A 19,511-nucleotide genomic window follows, 5' to 3' on the forward strand; every position below is an offset into this window, starting at 1 on the left:
AATCATTGTATAAAGAAATAAAGAAAATCGAAACATAATGAAAAGTGGAGTTTTGTTTCAAATCTCGATTAAATTGTTTATGTGTGCTGCATTTGAGTGGTTTCTAAGCCAGGGCTCTTTAAGCAATTTGAGAAAGAGCCTTGCGATAGGATTGAAAACGATTAAAAAAGACATCAAAACAGAGGATTGAACAAAAGGGAACAGAGGTATGTGTGTGTAGATTTCATGAATTGCTTTAGCTTTATGCAACTTACATTCATTTTAGTTGAAATTAGAGTACTTTGGTGACTGCTGTGAATCGTAATAGGGTAATCTAATCCAAAAGGGATGTATAGTGTGTAAGAGACGATACATGGTTTATTTATAAAATATAAGCTCAAGAAGCATCCCCATTCCCCCCCCCCGTTTTCTCCCTCTCTTTAATAATAATTAATAAAATAAGAATGCCGATAAAAATATATTATCTTAACGTAAATCCATTTGAACTCTCTTCATTTTTCTGTATATGCGCAATAGTAAATGCATAATGCTTTTTCCAGAGTGCTTTATTGGCTAATGCCTTGCAAAAAAAAAAAAAAAAAAAAAAATTATTTTTTTAAATTCCCCCAAGCGTAAAGTAAGAAAAAGTTTTTTTTATCTGTTTTTCTTTTTTACTGTATTTTAGTAATGTACTTTTATAATGAAGACAAAGACGACCCTTCTAACTTTGACACTGGGGGTTATTATATGGACAACAATAGCAATAATCAACTATTTGGGCAATCCTTTGATGATTTCTATGATGATAATTCCTTTTTAAACTTTGACATGCAACAACATAGTCATAGTTTACCTACTTCCTTTTTCTTTCCTCCAACAAATGACATGCAACAGCAAGAGCATTCTATTTTGTTTTCTGACCCCAATTTTTTAAGGCAACAACAGTTATTAGAAAAAGCAGAAGTGGATACAAGAGCAGCAGGAGGTATGACGTTGGCAAAAGAAGAAGAAGAAATAGCAACACAACAACATGATTCATCTATGGTTCGATCTAATCTATCAGCTATGCTTGGTCAACAACAACAACAACAACAACAACAAATACAATTAGAGTCCATACCTAGAAAGAGGTCAAGTCAACCTAGTAAAAGTACGATGATGATGAATTCTGGAGAAGGGAGTGTTGATCATCACAGAAGGTTTACAGAATTACAAGCAAGGTTTAGAGTGAATTATAATAACAAAAAGACACAAAAACAGCAATTAGAAGGTAAAATGTTATTGTTATATGGCTCTTTATTAAGATTATAATAGATAATGCTACGCTAAATCGACGAAAGTCATCTATGGAACCTACATTGAATAACAAGAACATACTCAAATTGAATAATAGAGAAAGTAGAAAAGTGAATACGAGTAGTAATAATACAAAAAAGGTAACCAACAATGCATCTATCAATGGAACATCCAGTATGAATATTCCAAACAGTAACAGCAATCCATCGTCGTCGTCCTCTGCATCAGCCTCTCATTCCTTTCCTTCACGTACAATGCCTATTCAAATTCAACGAGTTCATAGAGCGAATGCAAACCAACCTTTTGATTTAGAACAAAGACAAAAGAGATTAGATGATCAACTAGTAAAAGTAGATTTCAACGATATAACAGTTTCAGAATTAAAAGAAATGCTACGTCAAAGAGGTAAACCAGCTACGGGTAAAAAGGCCATTTTACTACAAAGGTTACAAGAAGAGCGTGATTTTATTCAACAAGCAAGAGCGAACGGTGTACCTATTTCTAATCGATATTTGAACCAACAACAGCAGCAATCACCCGTGATGGACTCTTCTTCATTACCTGAAAGCATGTTCTTATCAAGCTCACCTGCATCCCTTGGTTCATTAAATCGATCGATAGCCAACATGCATATCGGTTCACCCCCGCCTAATTCCCTCACTATTCCTTCTCAACCGGTCAACAGTAATCGAAGATTTACACCCTATACATCACCACGCAATTCATTATCATCCCCTTCTTATTCTACTTCGGTCCCAACCACATCCGGGCACGTTTATAAAAAGTCGTATGCTCCTTTCACTTCTTCTGCTTTAGCTACACCTGATCGCGATGATGATTATAATCCATTTGATAATATGGAAAATACAAATACTGAAGAAGCAATGAATGATATCGAATGGACAGATCCTTCATTAGAAGCCATGTTACAGCAGCAAGGTTCTGTGCCTAAATTGACAGATGAGGAAATTTTGTCATTTTTATCCAGTTCAAGATTCGATATCTCAAATAACAATAACCATAATTACTTTCATCAACAGACACTAGACGAACAAATAATGTTTAATAATCATCATCATCAATAATACTCATCTCTTCTTCCCCTTCTCTTTTTAATCCATTTGTGTGTGTGTGTGTGGATATAAAAATAAAAAAAAAATATACTTTTTCTCTCTCTCTCTCTTTCTTTTTATATATATTAGAATGTGAACAATCCCCAACAATAAATCCCCCTTCTATTTATTAACAAAAGAAAAAAAGAAAAGAAAATGCTTCTTTATGTGGCCTTGATTTAAATAAAGATGATATCCTTTCAACTGCAATTTCTATTTTAAACTTCATTGTTTGTTATTGTGCTCATGTAACACAGTCCAATCAAACGATAGTGTGTAAAAGGAAAAAAAAATACAAACAGCCGCTAGGACAAGATCCATTAAAAGAAGGAAAAAAGAGAAAAAAATACCTTAGGAAACTGGGGCAAAAAAAATGAAAGTAAATGTTAAGAATCAGGAAGTTAAGGATAAGAACTGAGCCAACGAAGGAAATGCTTATCAAGAGAAGTGGTACTCTGAGGAAGACGCTTGTGATTTTTGAAAGTGTGCCAGTAATTTCGGAAAATAGTATATTGGTCCAGGCTCTCTATTCCATACAGACGTGTCCGCCGTGCTTGAACAACTCCCCTTTAAACTCTCCCAATGCCACTTCCATCATAGTTTGTGGCGACCTAAACGCAAGAATAGGCATGTATACAGGTGACAGCTTCCTTATATATCGCGGAAGTATTTTTGCAGCAGTGGGGTTGAATCTCATGATTAAAATATGAATCACCTACCTATATGGCTTGTAGTGACAACAGAAATATTGATTATTTTATTAGCACAGATGAACTCGTCAGTTCACAATTGATCATACATAATGTCCTCTCGCTTGATTCTTATAACAAGTTTATTATACTTTCCTTTCAGACACATGCTTCCAGCATCCTGCCTCTTCCACCGAAAAGAGAGCTTAACACATGGATCGATTGAAGAACGATAAGAACATGGCCAAATATCAACAAACCTTCTGCCATCTTACATATAATTTATTCCCTCATTCCTTTCCTTCTTTTGTTGATAAAACCTTCACAGCAAGATACATTGAAGATATTAATATCAACCTATACAATGCTATCAATCAGTCTTTAGACATAGTTTATGGAAGAACTGATCTGCAGCAAAATAATACATTTCAACAATTTTAGACTGCTGAAATGCAAAAAGTCTTTGACTTCAAGGAACACTGCTACAGAAAGTGAAGAAGGGGACGAGAACTCGATTGTCTTAAATTCTGATGACTTCACCAAGAGACTAAAGTCCATCTATGAAGGGTGGTGCTCCAACGACAAAAAGAAACATGGCGACAATTCTGCGAATAAATGAAACAAGGTGAGCATACCAAGGCTATTGCTAAATTCTGTAAGATTCGTAAAAACAGAACTTCAAAGTCCTCATTTTCCACTTTAGACGGCCCTCAACACGCAGCCAATGCCATGAGCTCTCATTTGCAGTCTATCTACTCAGAGCAACCCACTTCAAGAAGCTGACCAAAATTCCTCACACCAGACTATCTTCAGACTTTTTGAAGAAGACGCTTGCCCTATTACTCCTGATGACATCGCTGAAAGTTACAAAAGACTACTACTAAGTAAGGCCCCCGGCCCTGATCATCTACGCCAAGGAATGCTGTCCCTTTTACGATCTCACCTTGTAACCATCCTGTACTTCCTCTTCCGTTTATGCTGGATATGGTCATACACACCCACCAACTAACGAGTAGCATAAGTTATGCCCACCCATAAGAAGAGAGACCTTACTGAACTTGACAAACACATACCGACCCGTCTTGCTTCTATCTTGCGTAAGCTTCTGGAACGCTATCTCTATCAACATCTTATCGATAATAGTTCTACTTTAGAATTAGCACAGGATTGTTTTCGTGAAGCTAGAAGGTGGCTTGATCAAATTCTTTGTCTAGCATGGTATGTAACATTCGTCGCCATTACTATCGTGCCACACCAATTTTGACCATCCCAGATATAAAGTAAGCATACCATACAGTTGATTGCCGCCACATACGAAGAAAGCTTGAAGGAATCACTTCAGCACCACTCACTGTCCTGCTCCAAAAATATGCTAGATGATGTCCAGATGGAAATCATTTTCAATAATACCGTTTCCACTCGTTTCTCACCGGTCACTGGCGACCTTCAAGAATCTATTCTCTCTCCATTCCTTTATTCCATATACATTAACGATCTGCCAGGGCTATTTTGCACACAACCACTGTCTGAAAATCTCTCTCCAATACAAATGACCTCTTCCCTGATATGTCTTCTCTATGCTGATGATGCTGTCCTTATAGCAGACAAAGACCAAATGATCGACCTAATGAAGGCTTGTGAAGATCCCGGTTACCGATTAGGAATAGATGGAATCCTAGCAAGTATATCAGAATAGATCCAACCGTAAAACCTACCCTTTACACACTTCATAACGAAACAATCTCCTCACAATCATTCTTGTCCCTCACCTTGGGATCTCCTTCTGTCCTGGTGATTACATCAATGGCTTAGCAGTGCTCAATGTAAATAACGCAAAGGCTCTTTCCATTTTGAATCAATCCTATTGTCCATTGATTTATACTCTAAAGGCTTTGATCCTCTTCTCTCCACACGTTTATATTCCCAAATAGTTCACGCCCAGCAAGAGTACGGTCTGGCTATTACAGAGATCCCTTCTTTCCTCACTATACAAATCAAAGATGCCCAAAACACGTATCTATGCAGCTCGCTTCGATATTCTACCAAGGCGATACTCCATATGGCCAAGATATCAACTATGCAAGAACATAGTTGCATTCTTCAAAATAAATTGCAGGACATGAGTACAATATCAATAAAGCAACATTTCTACTTTAAACAAAGGCAAAAGCTTATGAACAACAAGCTATATTTCAAGACATCATTAAAGAACCAAGAGCTTGAATTTACAAAAAAATTAGTAGAAAGGAGTGAAAAGCAGACCATTGATACTGATAATGATTGCTCTGAAAATGCTAATAATGACAGAGTTCTTGTAAATAGTCTCCAATGTTTGGACAGCAATAAAAAATGGATGCTATCAACAAGAAAGTTCGTAGATAACGAATTGTTTACATCTGGCTCTCAATATGATATCAATGATCATCCAAGTAAATCGTTAATAATAGACCCTGATGATGAAAATTATTTAAAATACTAGATTTTTACACCGGAGGAATTGAATAAAATTCACAACTTTCGAAAAAAGAACATGACAGTGATCTCATAGGATTTAAAGCAACACATCAACCATTATAATTTAAGTAATCTTAATTAGCTACGAAAAGTGCTTGGATAATATCATTTTTTAAAAAAAGATTTCGATAATGAAGATAAATTCGATATTGATTGGGTTAATTATGTTGCTTACTCTTGTTCGCAAATATGAAAATGAAAATTTAGATAGAGAACATAAAGAAACATGGTATATATACCATATATGGCTTATGATTGAGACCTCTTTCAATAAGTTGAAAAATATTGAAACCGTTATTGGTGAATCTACTGGCTTTTTGACGAAAAAAAAAAATCGAATACGATCAATTGGTGCTTTTGACCAAATGAATGCAATGAAACATGGACACCGTTGTGGTTTGTTTTTTTTCGTACCTACCAGATCAATGATGAAGTCCCTTACGAATTTGACACTACTGAAGTTGAGCCAAAGAATGAAGATGTTTATGTTACTAAAACAATGGTTGAGGGATATATCAAATTGCCTAGGATCCTGAAAGACATGTTGGATAACCTGCTTGATCGTGTAAAGTGAAGCAATTATTCTAGTTGACTGAGAACAGTAGGCTTCATTAATGCAATACTCTCAATTGTGCTTTTACAATTTGACAGACCTTCAAAATATGTATATCAAAAGTGACAAGAAGCAAATAACCATTAGCGGTGATCCAAGGCTTTTTAGCACAACCGTGTTACCTGCCATTGTCTTAGCTTAGTCATACAGAGAAATTGTTTCTTAAACCCCCCCAAAAAAAAAGCTTTGGGTCAAGGTAAAGTCAGTTGTTCGCAAATCTCCAATGTCAGGTCGCGACAACTTTGTAGCAAGAATAAGAGAGGCTTCGGAGGACTGTCAAGGCTGGGTTAGGCATTACTAATCCTTCTTTGAGTGTTGTTTAAGTAAACAATGGCTTCTTTTATTCAACCATGCAGTTGAAAGCTTATTGCAACTTGGTCAAACTTGTTTTATTTTTAGTCGAAATAAAGGTACACAAATAGACGAAATAGGCAAGTTGATTTGATCGAATTTTATTTTTTATTGGTTGAATTTGAAGTGAAAATCTGTAATAAAAAAAGTTTAATTTACCTTCTTTTTTCCTTCCTTTCCTTTTTCATAATAAATAATGGGCACAAAGATATCAATACCACAAGGCGTTATGAAGCCAAGAAAAAGAAATTCAGTCACCAAAAATTCATCAAAAGGCGATTCGATTCAACAAAATTTGAATATAAATGATACTCGAACTTCTACTACATCATTGGACCCTTCTTTATTATGTTTTAATGTACATCAAAAGTCAGCAAGTGATAGAATGATGAATGTGTGTACACATATGTTTATGTAAACAAAATAAGTAGAAACTAACATATTTTTAGAATCATTTTGCATTAAAAGCTTTATTTGAAAAGTAAGCGAAAAAAAAAAGCAATGTGCGTGTATTAAAACAATTATTGATTTGCTTATAACAGAAATACTTTACCGGTAATTAATGAAAATATTGACTTTGAATTAAGTACAACTAGAGTATTGGACATTGGTTGTGGTCCTGGTAGTTGGGTTATGGTAGCAGATCTTTATTACACACAGTTTTAGTTTTAAACTTTGAATATGTAGGATATGGCTACTGAACATTCACATACTCAATTCATCGGCGTTGATAAACTACCACTCTTTCCACAAGACATTCGGCCTGCCAATGTAACATTTAAAGAAGCAGATGTATTGGCAGGTCTTCCATTTGAAGATAATTCATTTGATTTAATACAAATGAGATTATTTCTAGTGACCTTCAATCGTACACAATATATTGAAAGCTTGAATGAAATCTATCGTTTATTGAAACCAGGCGGATTTGTTCAATTGGTAGAACCACAGTTAATGGTATTAATTTACACAAAAAAAAAATTCTCGTAATCATTAACAACTTACTGTTTAGGATCAAGGCGATGATTTTATCAAAGAATACACTTCTAAACGTAAACATTATGCACAAAAAAACGAAAAATTTTTATGCAACTTTATTTGTAGTTAAAATTATTATGGAATATAATGATTATGATTCAGAAGTAAGCGATCATTTATCGATCTTGCTTGACAAGACAAGGTTTATTACAAAAGAAAGTCTGAGAAAAGGGGTACCTCTTGGTAAGTAATAAAAAAAAAATACAAAGAGAAGTGTATTTTAACAAAACAATATAGAAAATCATCCACTTTCAAAAGAATTTCAATATATAGTACATAGCAGTGTAGTATCATGCAAACCCTTCTTGATGGAAGTACATGGTTTACAAACAGATGAAGAGTTTGAAGAGATGAAGACAAGATATATGGAAAGTAGAAAAAAGACTGAATCAGTTTTCACTGTGGCTGTTGGACAAAAGCCATTCTAGAGTTAGAGCCATTTACACACATTTTTATAGAGAAACAGCTTGCACTACATACGCCTATTTTTATAGACAGACATACGCCCCATAAATCTACTGATGTATTGAATATAGATTTAGAAGAAAGAGAATAATCTGTCTATATAATAACAAATTAAAAGAACATGCTTACACCTATTTTATTTTGGAATTATTTACAGTAAAGATATGGTTTGTGTCTTATATATATATCTGATAAAGGACCACTGAGAACAGTACAAGGAACTCGTTAATGTATCACATTTTTCAATATAAGATTAGACCGTGTTTAGAAAATAAGAGAAAAAGCTAGCATACAAATGATAACAAAATAAAACAATCGTATGGTTTCAACGATCATCAAATACGTTTTATTCATGCTGAATATTATCTTTGCATTTGCTATACTTTTTTATAGTGAGAGTAAAAAATATATATATATATAAAATTACAAAAAATAGATGTGTGATTTCAAGCGACTCTTGTTTTCCAAGCCTATTTTCCTTAAAATGGATGTTACCCTAGTTCCAGCTTTGTAGTATTTTCTTAATAGGCAGTTTTTATTTTTTCAATACTTGGTTTCTAATTTTCAAAAGGCGGTTTGCCTTTTCCCCAAGGGGGGTTTTTTTTGTCTAACAGTTTTTATACTTTTTATTTTTTTTTATATTGTCTAATGTTTATTGCATAATGACTGATAAACGTACATTATACAACACTCTTAACAACACTTAAAATTCAATCAGTCAAATTATTACACATAGTTATAAAGTTAATTATTGGATAATATATATTTTACATAATGAGTGCATATTTAATAATTGGTCATGGTTGCATAAAGTACTAGATCATGTTGTTTGCATAATTAAAGGAGTGGCATTGGGGCTTAAGTCATAGAGTTATTCTGATTTAGCATAGTACGTTCCCTTCTTCCAACCAACGAAGACTTTGCTTTTTCTTTCCATAAGTTTTTCTTTAAACTCGAGAAGCTTCTCCTGTAAAATATAACAGTATCAGCAATGTATTTAGTCTTCTTTTTTCTCTAGATAATATACCTTCATAAAAAAGAAGCCTTCCACAACAGACGGAACGTTCACCAAGTTCTCCCTTACTTCCGGAAGGAAGAACCTCTTTATTTGTACAGGGATGTACACCCCTTCATCCTTGATATGCATCATATACAAGGTGCAGCTAAAGCCTATTGTTACAAAGTTTGAGTCAAAACACACATACATATAAAGTTTCGCTCAGCGTATTCAAAGATATCTTGAGATTTCAGTATGGTAATTAGCTTTATCCTAGACTATGCACCAAAACAACAATCTTAACTTTCCATACTTATAATCAAAAGAAATCTAGGAGTAGTTGAGTTTATCACAAATATTAATATACCTTCTACCAGCAGGCCAAGTGAAGTTGGGTTGTGAATCCCCAAGTCGATTTGCACATCCACGCTGGTTTTCATCTGCTTTAGTAGCTTGACATAATCGTCCTCGTCTTGATAAAGGCTAACTTGTCCTGGACGCTTCACTTCAACAAAAAAGAAGAACCTGCCTTTACCCTTGTAGCTGATTCCAAAGGCGATATCAGGCTTCCTGCGATCGTCAATTGGCGCATCAGTACTATTTAAAAGTTAGAGTTAGCTCAGATAAACATTGTATATATAAACAGTACCAATTATATATGAGGTTTTTTATGTCATTTTCCAAGAAAACGACATCAATAAAAGGCTGCAAATGCTTTTTAATAAAAGCAGCCTCGGAATTTATGACAATGTTGAAACTGCTGCGAATAAAACGGTTGCAGCAGTTTTTGATTGTTATTTCCATCTCGCTTGTGGCTTCCAATGAAGCATCTTCTTCTCCCTATTAACAATGTTAGAAAGTTTATATTTCACTCATTGGGAGGTTTTCAAAGAAGAGTAATATTCACTATGAAGACCTCCTTTTATTATTTGAAAGATACTTGCATCGGCAACATCCTTGCAGTACAACACGGCGTTTGATGTGGCTCTGTTGATAATTAAGCCAGCATAAAAATTATCGAGGATTTTTTGTCTTTCCTCCTCTTGCAAGCGTTTGAAGGCACATTTTTCCTCATCAAACTTACTTGCAGGAAAAACATAGGAGAGCGAGCTATAGGAAAGAAAGTATCAGTTTAGCACCTCTAGATAAAATATGACAAATGTACAGTTGTTTTAAATCGCTCAAATTATTGTTCAAAGTTGCAAGTTTAACATTTCATGTCCTCGCAAACTTGCCGTTTGGTCGTCCCTCTGGGTCTCGCAGTTTGAACAGCCTTTCTCGACCTACTCGTTACGATGCGCCCTTTTTCTCTTGCAGTTTCCTACTTGCCGCCCCACTGCTATTCAAGAGCCTTCAATCTTCTTTGGTAGTATCCTGTTAGCTGTCTGGCACAACCACTGGTCCTCGATCTTCGATCAACGTCCTTTTACCACTTATGCCACAATAAGTTCTGCTAATCAACTTTTGTCTGCCTCCTTGCAAGAACTACTCATTTCCGATGGAATCTCTCCTGTACCTCTTCCGCATTTAATACTCCCGTGTTATTCATCTCGTCGTCGATCTCACACTTATACGGGTGATCACTCTTTCAGCTAATCATCTCATAAAACAAAAACACAAAAACAATCTACTGTAGAGCATTCCCTTATTGACATTGATGTGGTGAGTTTTTAGAAGAAAAGTTAAAATCACTACATCAAAGAAAAACGGTAAGGTATACGACGTACTGACGCGCATCTTGCAAAAGGCTTACGTCACTTTTTGTAAGTGTCGTCGACAAAAATTTGCATTTGCTATTTACATACAGTACAATACGTCATTTTCATGTCGACATTAGAAACAATAGTGTACAGTCGTTCCAATGCCAAAAAAAAAAATCAAAGTTCGGTCAAATTTTTCTCAACTCGAAGTGCGGCTTTCATTTTCACAAAGGGCGGTTTTTTTTTAGAAATTTGAGCCATCTATCAGTAGTGAACAACGCTTTTATTTATTAGGGGTTTATCTAAATAGGTTTTCCATTTAAACACTTTTCGAACACATTCACAGAGTGCTGAACAAACGCATGTAGGTGATTGGGAGGGACAGAATTACAGGCTTCAGTAACTCTCGTAAACAAGTCTTCTTTATCCTCAAACCGACTACGTTTGACTTTGTTCTTAACTATTGCCCAAAACTGCTCAATTGGATTGAGCTCTGGGGAATAGGGAGGAAGATAAATAGACTTATGCCCTCTTTTGGTTATAAGTTCATCTATTTCTTTAGCTGTGTGAATAGGCGCATTATCCATAACTATGTAATGGTCCTTCAACTCAGGAAAGCAGTCCATCTCATTCATGATTTTATCAAGAAATTTAAGATAATGCCCAGCAACAGTGCCTTTTGAAGCAGGTTTTTTTTTTACCATCGGGTGCTTTTCTTTTGCGGTTACCGTAGTCGATCTTGATGCGCTTCGACCATTCCTCTTGGGGGCTTCGAAGTTCCATAGACACAATAAACCTAGCAGAAATGGCACCTAGTACCGTATGTGATATTGCTCTTGTAGATGGGGTAGTTACAATAGCTGGTGTTCCTTTTTCAGACCAACCACCTGAAGGCCGCATGTTAATATTAAAAGCAGATTCATCAACAAAAACACAGTTTCCTAGGTAATTCATATCTGTCATAGTCCAGTGCTTAACCCAAGCTAATCGAGCAGCAATCTTTGTAGTATCGTTTCTAGCGACTGGTCGAAGTGTGACTCTTTTGAAAGAAAGATTGCACTCAGATTTCAAAAAGTTATGAACAGTACTCTTCTTTATACTCAAGTCTGCAAAGCTATGAGTGAGAGAATCCACTGCACCAATTAATCGCGCTTGCGGGTTGTCATCGTAAAAATTTATGAGGTGGGTTTTATGCTCTTGTCCTAGCTGGGGCTTCGGTCTATTGACTAGGTTTGTCTGCTTCTCCAAAATATTCCAGTCCTTATCTTCTTTAAGTCTTTTAGCCCACTTTTGAGCCGTTCGTTCGGCGATACCGCCTGCTAAGCGGCCAGATTTCGCAGCATTAAATAGTTTAACTCTATTCATATATACAAAAAGAAGCTTTTGTTCGTTTGAATTATAATAGCTCTTGGTCTGCTGTTTGACTGTCTCTGACATTTCTTCCATTTTTGCATCAAATTCCACATCTGGCTCCTGCTCCCACTTCTTGCATTTCACAGTATTGTCTAATGCGAGTTAATGTTGTTAAATGGAAAGGAGTTACAGTGTCATCCCAATCCATCGCATCATTCCCCTGCTCATCTACGATTTTTCCTTGTCCATCTTCATAATAAAACCGACTGCTCATTTTTTAAAAACAAAACCGTCCTTTGAAGAAAAGAAAGTCGCCCTTTTGAGAAAATGAAAGCCGCACTTTGAGAACAATTTGACCAACTTTGATTTTTTTTATTGGCCGCCCTTTGGTATTGGAACGACTGTAATAATGCGATCTCACCCAACTTGACTTTCTAATAGGCAAAATTAAATAAATGTTCTCTCTGTGACTGCCCAAAAGTAAGGAAGTCATCCACAAATGATCGCTGTTCACACGCAAAAAAGAAAATTCTATTACTGCTCTTTTTTATTGTACAGAATTTTCCAGTTATTCTTATTCTTCTTTTTCTTTTAAACCATTCCGTCATACAAATTCAATGCTTGTAATATAGTTGGATCCTTCTTTGATCCTTCTTTAAATTCTTCCATTGATAAACGACCATCTTTATCCTAATTTATTATTAGTAATCCAATTATATTGTATGAATTATTTACATTATCCATTAGATCAAAAATCTTTTTCACTCTTTTCTCTGGTGTATCTTCGTCTGGTGGTAACTTGACCATGCTTCCTACCATTTTATAAATTGCGTCTACAATATGTAGCATTTCATCTTGTGTAATATATCCATCATTATCAATATCATACAACTATAAAGTAAATAAGTTGTTAGCAAATGGATACATCGATCGATCGAATCGATTACTTGAAATGCCCCTAAAAGAGAACAATTAGTCTTGATCCACTCTTTATTCCCTCTTTACTACTATTTACAGTATAACTTTTCATCTACTCTTCCTCTACTAGTCACAGATAATGCACAAATAAACTCTTTAAAATCGATAAATCCGTTCCTATCACCATCAAATACATTGAATACATAGTCTGCAAACCGAGAAGGATCACCAAATGGGAAAAATTGTTTATAAATCTTTTGAAATTCGGGCTTGTCTAGTTGCCCTGACGGACAATCCTTTATGAATCCTTTGTACCTTTGTAAGCAGTTGAGTATATCTACATTTTTTTTTATCGTTATTTTACCACTGCTGCAATTCTTTCTTTTCGACTTTTTTATGAACATATTAATATCCTTATATATAGCATACACAGTTTAGTTGAGTGCTACTTACAATAAGTTGCCTTTTGCAGTTCGCTTAATTGTTCTGGACTAAGTTTACTTTTTGCGTTTCCCATTGCAAGTGGGAAAAAAAAATGAAGTGGAAAAAAGGGAATTACAAGAATTTAACAATTACAATGATTTGTGTTTGAAATTCAATAAAAGTTCAAAATTTCTATTTGACCAATCAAGATTTTGTTGTGCATTCAAACTGTGAGATGGGACAAATGTCTCAGCTATCAAGCCAGAAAAAAAAAAAAAAAAAAAGAATAGATTCATAAGAGATACAATCCTTCCACTGCCAATTGAAAAAAGTTCAAAAGATTTTTTAAAGTAGTTCAATTTAAGAAAAGAAGCCATTCACTCGCATGTCTGAAGATAAACCGGTCAACAAAAATAATCAGTTGGTCACCTCTCAGAAGCATTTTAGTTATATATCTATTTAATTTATTCATCAGGACAAGCCAAGCACGGATTTATCCAGAATGCCCTTCCACTAACACACATCAGAACGTTCACAAGCCAACCTGTACTTTTGAATTGCGAGCACATAAACTGATATTGACAGTAATATTGTTTTTAGCAATAATAATTTTTTAAACAAACTTTTTTTTTTTAAAAAAAAAAAGGCCTTTAAGATAAGAGTCAGCATAATTATTAATGCAAAACTACATTGTATGTGGTTATTATTATTATTTCCAGAGTACATATATCAAAAGTCGTACATATATATATCTCCTACAAAAACACAGGGTATGCTCAACTGTACTATCAGAGATATCTATAAATACCTTGTTTTCTACAGCCTTTACCTATGAAGATTGACCGAGACTTCGTTTAACATAAACACTCTTGCTTTCAAACAAAAAAAATATAATAGACAAGCTCGTAGAAATTAAACTGCATTAATGAGTTATAATTTTGAGATTGTATGTACAAATCACTATTTTAATTTTAAACAAGTGCATGCTGTCAACGTCAATGCCTGATTGTGTATTTAAAGCGATTCGGATTATGAGTTAACAGGAACCCATGGTTACTCTGCCAACTGCGTATATGAATATTTTTGTATGTCAGAAAATTCAGCGATGTAGTTGAAGTTGTTTTGCAATGCTTATCATAGTAAACTTCAGCTTTATTTAAGCTAAAAATGCGATCATCCATCAAATTACTGCATTCTCAATGTATAGAGAACTCAACTGAATGCATTCTGAGGTGACATATAAGCGAGAAAGTTAAAGATCCATTATTAAGATGATTTACACATAGCGTTATACGAAAGTTAATAGTGTAACGCAGCGCAGCAAACTTTGGCAGCCTTTGACTTTTCTCTATCTAACTGGTTCAAATCCAGAAAAATATAAACAAATACGCATGAATAATAAATATCAAAGTAAATTTCTTTGTTTTTCTTTTATTTTACTTAACATCAAGAACAAGAATTCCCTTGAAGCATATGCACTTCATTGTAATCCCTTTTATTTTATGTTTTTATTTTATTTACTCAAAACAGTTTGATCTACTTAACAAGATCTTGTGGTCACTTATTACAAGCGAACTAATATTCAATATATCACTATTTTGTGAACCAAGCACTATTCAAAATCTTGGTCTCAAGTCAAAAACCCTTTATAACAAGCCTACTTTATACTATAAAAACATTACAAACTCCAATCTCACAATAGGTCTGATAATTCCTATTCACTTTAGTACCTTTGGGTGAAATTTTAAGACCTATTAACTTTAATAGGGTCCACTGAGTGACAACTTTTTGATTTCGGGGCATTAAAGTTAATTTAATCGAGACCGTTAGGTTTGCTCTAATAGAATATAAAGGATTCACTTGTTCCCAAACGTGTCAAAAAAGATCAAAAAAACATTACACACAAGTGTTAACTATGAAGTGTCCATTACAAACGAACACAGAGTCGTTAATATGTATCGTTACGACCAACCTTCTCCAGGATTAAGTATCTCGCAAACCGGTAAGTGTTGCTCTGTGACGAACAATGTTAAACAAATATTAATTTTTTTTTGCCAAATATAGATTTGTCTTTAAAGCGTAGTCAGCATTTTGAAGATGAAGAAAGTGCTTCTTTTTCATGGCATAGCGCTGATAAAAAAAGAAAATCAAATTATATTGATGCTTACACGAGCAGTTGTTACAGCAAAACAGATTTTGGAGACAAAGATGATAAATACCCTCAGGTTAGATTTTGCTTTCACTTCGATGTCTACCTCATTTTTTTTTTTACTAAAACATTTCACTCTATCTAGTGGATGATCAACAATCTCAACATGACAAAGGTATTAAAAGAGTACCGCCAAATTACAGAAAATGGCACACAAATGGGCAAACATTTGTCCGACATCCGTATTCTGTAAGTCATTGTTTTCATTTGTTTGTTGGCGTTAGATTACTAATGTATCAATTGGTTCTCAATAGTTCTTTGTCTTACATTTTTCTTATATCAGAAAAGAAACATTGTTCTTTATCTCGGCTCCTCCCCGAACAACAACTTGCAGTAATGAAGGCTCTTAATCTAAAGCAATATTTAGAGTTCATGGAAGACGATGTGTTGATAGCATGTCGTAAAATACAGAAGTCATTATATAATGAAGATATGGATGAAGAAGAAAGAGAAGTCGCTATTGATCTGATAAATAATAGCAGCAATAGTAGACATATAAAAACAGCTGTCAAAATAGCTAAGGATATTATTCCTCACATTTTCAGTAACAAATTTTTAAATAGACAAGAAGGTGAAGCTAACCAAATCATTGAGTTGCTGCGGCTATTCTTAATACATTGCTGGACTTCACGGCTAACTGGAGTGAAGTACGAGTGGTAACTATGTATGAATAAATCTTAATTTGTATTCATTTTTTATTTTAGGCTAACCTATCATTTACTTCCTACTCGACTACATTCTTCGAGTGAGTCAATGATCCCTGATTACGTTTTATTTTCTGAACCTTATTCATCAATTACTTTCGATCTTTGCTTTGTTGAAGTAAAGAGAAAGGGAAAGCATTATAAAGGGAATTATGAGTCTGATTTAGTAAAACTGGGTAAAGAAATGCAAATTGGTATCAATAAGCTCATATTATAAAGGGTTGCCAACCCGGAAGTAGTTGGGTTACTTATAAAAGAAGGTGAATATATTTGTAAGAGCTACCATATAATCACTAATATATACTATAGACCATGTAGCAACAGCTTTTAAGATGGATCTTAAATATAATTGTCAATATCGAATGGTGAAGATAAGTGAGTTTAACTTTATTGGGACGACACCTGATGATATTTTGCTCTGACCTACCATAATGGAGAAACTCAATCAGCTCAAGGTAATAATTTTTAATATAATCTTTTCGTAGTACTGATATATTTCGAGTAGGAGATCATTAGTAGTACACTGAAGAACCTTTATGAACCGATTGGAAATAGAGATGACCAGGAGGATTTAACTATGTATATTAGACATAATAAGGATCAAGACAGGTGAAACTGTGTCAAAAAAAACACAACTGAATCAAAAACCAATTTGTATCACAATCATACAAATATCATTGGTTTCAAGACTGACTTGCGTATACTTGCTGATTTTGATAAAGAGAAGTTTGATTTAGTATGTGGTGAAAGTTGTTTGTGCGATGTAATTAATAAAAAAGTATGCAATGATATGAGTAATCTGGCAAGAGAAGGAAAGAAAGCAGAAGTAGCAATAAAACAAATATACAATAGCATAGACAAAGATTCTATCAAAAGCAGAGCATGGTTGTGCCAATTTGTTGGACCACAATGTATCTTTTCCACTCTTTATGCAACAAAGTACCAATACCATTTCATTATTCCTGAATTCAGTCTGTCCTTCCCTACCGGCTTTCTCAGCTCAGATGGTATCAACTCGATCAAATGCTTATTTAGTTTTCGTGACAGCGTTGAAAGAGCCGCTCTTGCTATAAAAAATTTTCAGTGAAAACAAAGAAAAAATTACTACAGCAAAAAATACCAATAGACGCTTATCTTTCTCTCCTGAAAGACTAAACATTGTTTCAGAGCCAATATGGTTTACTCATCCTCGCTGTGATAGAAGTTTATCGAGAATCCCCATCACGACAAGATGATAGCATGAACTAGAGTATGACGTATGGTTTAATAAAAAAAATGGCCTATACAGTCTCTCAACACATACATAAATGAATTGTTTTGTATGACTGTTTAAAGACAAAAATAAGGGTTTATTAATCTAATTAGCTTTTCCTCTTTTTAAAATGGACCCAAACACCATTTCGTGGCTTTGTCGTCAACACAATCTTTGTATCAATATGACACCCTTCTTTCAATTCAAACGTAAATTGATTAATAGTACAAGCAATCACCATCCTCAGTTCAAGAATCGCCAAGTTTTTACCCAAGCAAGAATGCTGACCAAGAGTAAAGGCAATTTCTGGGAACTTGTATTGAGTTTCAGGAGTAAATTGATCCAACGGAGCTGAACTACTACCATGCATGTTATCAAATGCATTGTCACCCTTGTTATCAGGCTGTAACCAGCGTATGGGGTCAAACCTGTTAGGCTCTGGGAAAATCTGAGGATTCATCTGAATACCTCTGACATTACACCAGATCTCTGCCCCTTCAGGTACAATCACACCATCTACGACAGTATCTCGATTGACATGAACAGGAATAAAGACAACCGCGGGGTATTTTCGAAGCGTCTCTCGGTATACAGCAGTCACAAGCGGCATCTTGGCTAGCTTTTCGGCCGTGATACTGCTTGGGCTGAGGGGTGGTGGACCAAGGACCTGACGAACCTGTTGAAAAACTTTGTCTTGAAGGTCTGAATCACGAGCCAGCTCGGAAAAGGCAAATGCGAGTGTGTGAGCAGTGGTGTCATAGCCTGCAAAAGTAAGAGCGAGCAAGTCATTGATCAGATCAAATTGATCCTTTCCATAGAAGCCACTGGCAAAGGCACATGCAGCCACTGATTGATAGCTTCTTTCGTTGACTGGCACGTTTTCCTGCTCAAATCGTTTCAAGTCTGCTTCATAATCCTCTAGTGCATACTTGAGAGAGTCTTCAACAAATCGCTTGAGTAAATCACGTGAGGGTTTGAAACGTTTTTGTGCCCAGTTAGTCTTGTTGATACCAAAGGGAAGCCATGCTTCAAGAGACTGAAAGCCATATCCAAGATGGTTATGTATAAACTTTCAACAAAGTGATGAATATTATGAAACACATACCCATCTCTTTCTACATTTACCTTCATGTTTGTTCTTCCACCCACTATGTCATAATTAAGATCATTTCTACCATATAAATAATAATTGATTATATCCATCGTTGCATCCATAAATAGATTGTCCAGCTCTACAGGAGACCCATTTTCAGCGTACTTTTCAAATGTAGACAACAATTCAGCAGTACGTGATGCTACATAAGGTAGTAATTTAGGTACGAGTTGCTTTGGCTGAAAAGGTGGTAAAAGAACATGACGACGCCAGCGCCAGTCCTACAACAGATCGATCAGCAATTTCAATTTCTATATATAGTTTACCTCTCCAATAACATTGTTTAAGCTTTTGCCACCAAATACTAAATTATGAATCAATCGAATCATATTACCGCGCTGAACCTTAGGCTGTTGTTCTCCCCTGACCTTGCTTTTCATTTGACCGTCTAGCAAGACATCCTTGATGCCCTTGAGCGTACTTGCAATCACCAGAGGCTTTCCTGTCAATGACCAGCAGACACTCACCGGGAAATACCGTGGATCTTGACCAGCACGAATAAGGAACCGAGAAAGTTCATCAGTCTTTTCGGCATGATTAGGTGGAGGCACTAGACCGAGATATTTGGTAATGAAATTATCAGTGGGAGCCAATACAACGGAAGCGAGTGAGGAACCATACCTTCGACGGCAGTAAATGAAGACATAGGCCAATGGCAAGGAAAGAAGAGGCAACCAACATATGTGCGTGAAAGCATATGGAATCATGGGATCGCTGCTCATTTAAAGAAGTGATATTCAATGAAAAC

The 19,511-nt window shown here is 35.2% G+C and overlaps 9 protein-coding genes across 9 annotated transcripts; 4 read left to right on the forward strand and 5 right to left on the reverse strand.

The window, feature by feature from the left end:
• Positions 1-864: 864 nt before the first annotated feature.
• On the forward strand, positions 865-2,360 carry RO3G_09811 (uncharacterized protein; the record flags this gene model as incomplete). Its single annotated transcript, XM_067664396.1, has 2 exons — positions 865-1,249; positions 1,294-2,360. The coding sequence occupies 2 exons, from the start codon at positions 865-867 to the stop codon at positions 2,358-2,360; spliced, it is 1,452 nt and encodes a 483-aa protein (XP_067520497.1).
• Positions 2,361-2,825: 465 nt separating this feature from the next.
• Positions 2,826-3,084, reverse strand: RO3G_09812 (uncharacterized protein; the record flags this gene model as incomplete). The annotated part of the gene is made up of 2 exons (XM_067664397.1): positions 2,826-2,854; positions 2,925-3,084. The coding sequence occupies 2 exons, from the start codon at positions 3,082-3,084 to the stop codon at positions 2,826-2,828; spliced, it is 189 nt and encodes a 62-aa protein (XP_067520498.1).
• Positions 3,085-6,089: 3,005 nt separating this feature from the next.
• RO3G_09813 (uncharacterized protein) lies at positions 6,090-6,345 on the forward strand (the record flags this gene model as incomplete). The annotated part of the gene is made up of 2 exons (XM_067664398.1): positions 6,090-6,155; positions 6,196-6,345. 2 exons carry the CDS (start codon positions 6,090-6,092, stop codon positions 6,343-6,345), a joined length of 216 nt encoding a protein of 71 aa, XP_067520499.1.
• Positions 6,346-7,244: 899 nt separating this feature from the next.
• Positions 7,245-8,017, forward strand: RO3G_09814 (uncharacterized protein; the record flags this gene model as incomplete). The annotated part of the gene is made up of 4 exons (XM_067664399.1): positions 7,245-7,490; positions 7,564-7,603; positions 7,656-7,772; positions 7,863-8,017. The coding sequence occupies 4 exons, from the start codon at positions 7,245-7,247 to the stop codon at positions 8,015-8,017; spliced, it is 558 nt and encodes a 185-aa protein (XP_067520500.1).
• A 908-nt stretch (positions 8,018-8,925) lies between these two features.
• On the reverse strand, positions 8,926-10,150 carry RO3G_09815 (uncharacterized protein; the record flags this gene model as incomplete). Its single annotated transcript, XM_067664400.1, has 5 exons — positions 8,926-9,021; positions 9,139-9,224; positions 9,419-9,648; positions 9,701-9,891; positions 10,136-10,150. 5 exons carry the CDS (start codon positions 10,148-10,150, stop codon positions 8,926-8,928), a joined length of 618 nt encoding a protein of 205 aa, XP_067520501.1.
• Positions 10,151-11,053: 903 nt separating this feature from the next.
• RO3G_09816 (uncharacterized protein) lies at positions 11,054-12,197 on the reverse strand (the record flags this gene model as incomplete). The annotated part of the gene is made up of 2 exons (XM_067664401.1): positions 11,054-11,340; positions 11,453-12,197. 2 exons carry the CDS (start codon positions 12,195-12,197, stop codon positions 11,054-11,056), a joined length of 1,032 nt encoding a protein of 343 aa, XP_067520502.1.
• Positions 12,198-12,695: 498 nt separating this feature from the next.
• Positions 12,696-13,539, reverse strand: RO3G_09817 (calcium-binding protein NCS-1; the record flags this gene model as incomplete). Its single annotated transcript, XM_067664402.1, has 6 exons — positions 12,696-12,794; positions 12,840-12,995; positions 13,052-13,062; positions 13,120-13,337; positions 13,387-13,411; positions 13,476-13,539. 6 exons carry the CDS (start codon positions 13,537-13,539, stop codon positions 12,696-12,698), a joined length of 573 nt encoding a protein of 190 aa, XP_067520503.1.
• A 1,859-nt stretch (positions 13,540-15,398) lies between these two features.
• On the forward strand, positions 15,399-16,676 carry RO3G_09818 (uncharacterized protein; the record flags this gene model as incomplete). The annotated part of the gene is made up of 7 exons (XM_067664403.1): positions 15,399-15,447; positions 15,510-15,670; positions 15,740-15,843; positions 16,022-16,054; positions 16,218-16,310; positions 16,359-16,476; positions 16,668-16,676. The coding sequence occupies 7 exons, from the start codon at positions 15,399-15,401 to the stop codon at positions 16,674-16,676; spliced, it is 567 nt and encodes a 188-aa protein (XP_067520504.1).
• A 1,043-nt stretch (positions 16,677-17,719) lies between these two features.
• Positions 17,720-19,485, reverse strand: RO3G_09819 (uncharacterized protein; the record flags this gene model as incomplete). The annotated part of the gene is made up of 3 exons (XM_067664404.1): positions 17,720-18,646; positions 18,736-18,984; positions 19,030-19,485. The coding sequence occupies 3 exons, from the start codon at positions 19,483-19,485 to the stop codon at positions 17,720-17,722; spliced, it is 1,632 nt and encodes a 543-aa protein (XP_067520505.1).
• Positions 19,486-19,511: the final 26 nt, after the last annotated feature.

This window comes from Rhizopus delemar, genomic scaffold (genome assembly GCF_000149305.1).
Source record: "Rhizopus delemar RA 99-880 supercont3.7 genomic scaffold, whole genome shotgun sequence".
NCBI classification, from domain to species: domain Eukaryota; kingdom Fungi; phylum Mucoromycota; class Mucoromycetes; order Mucorales; family Rhizopodaceae; genus Rhizopus; species Rhizopus delemar.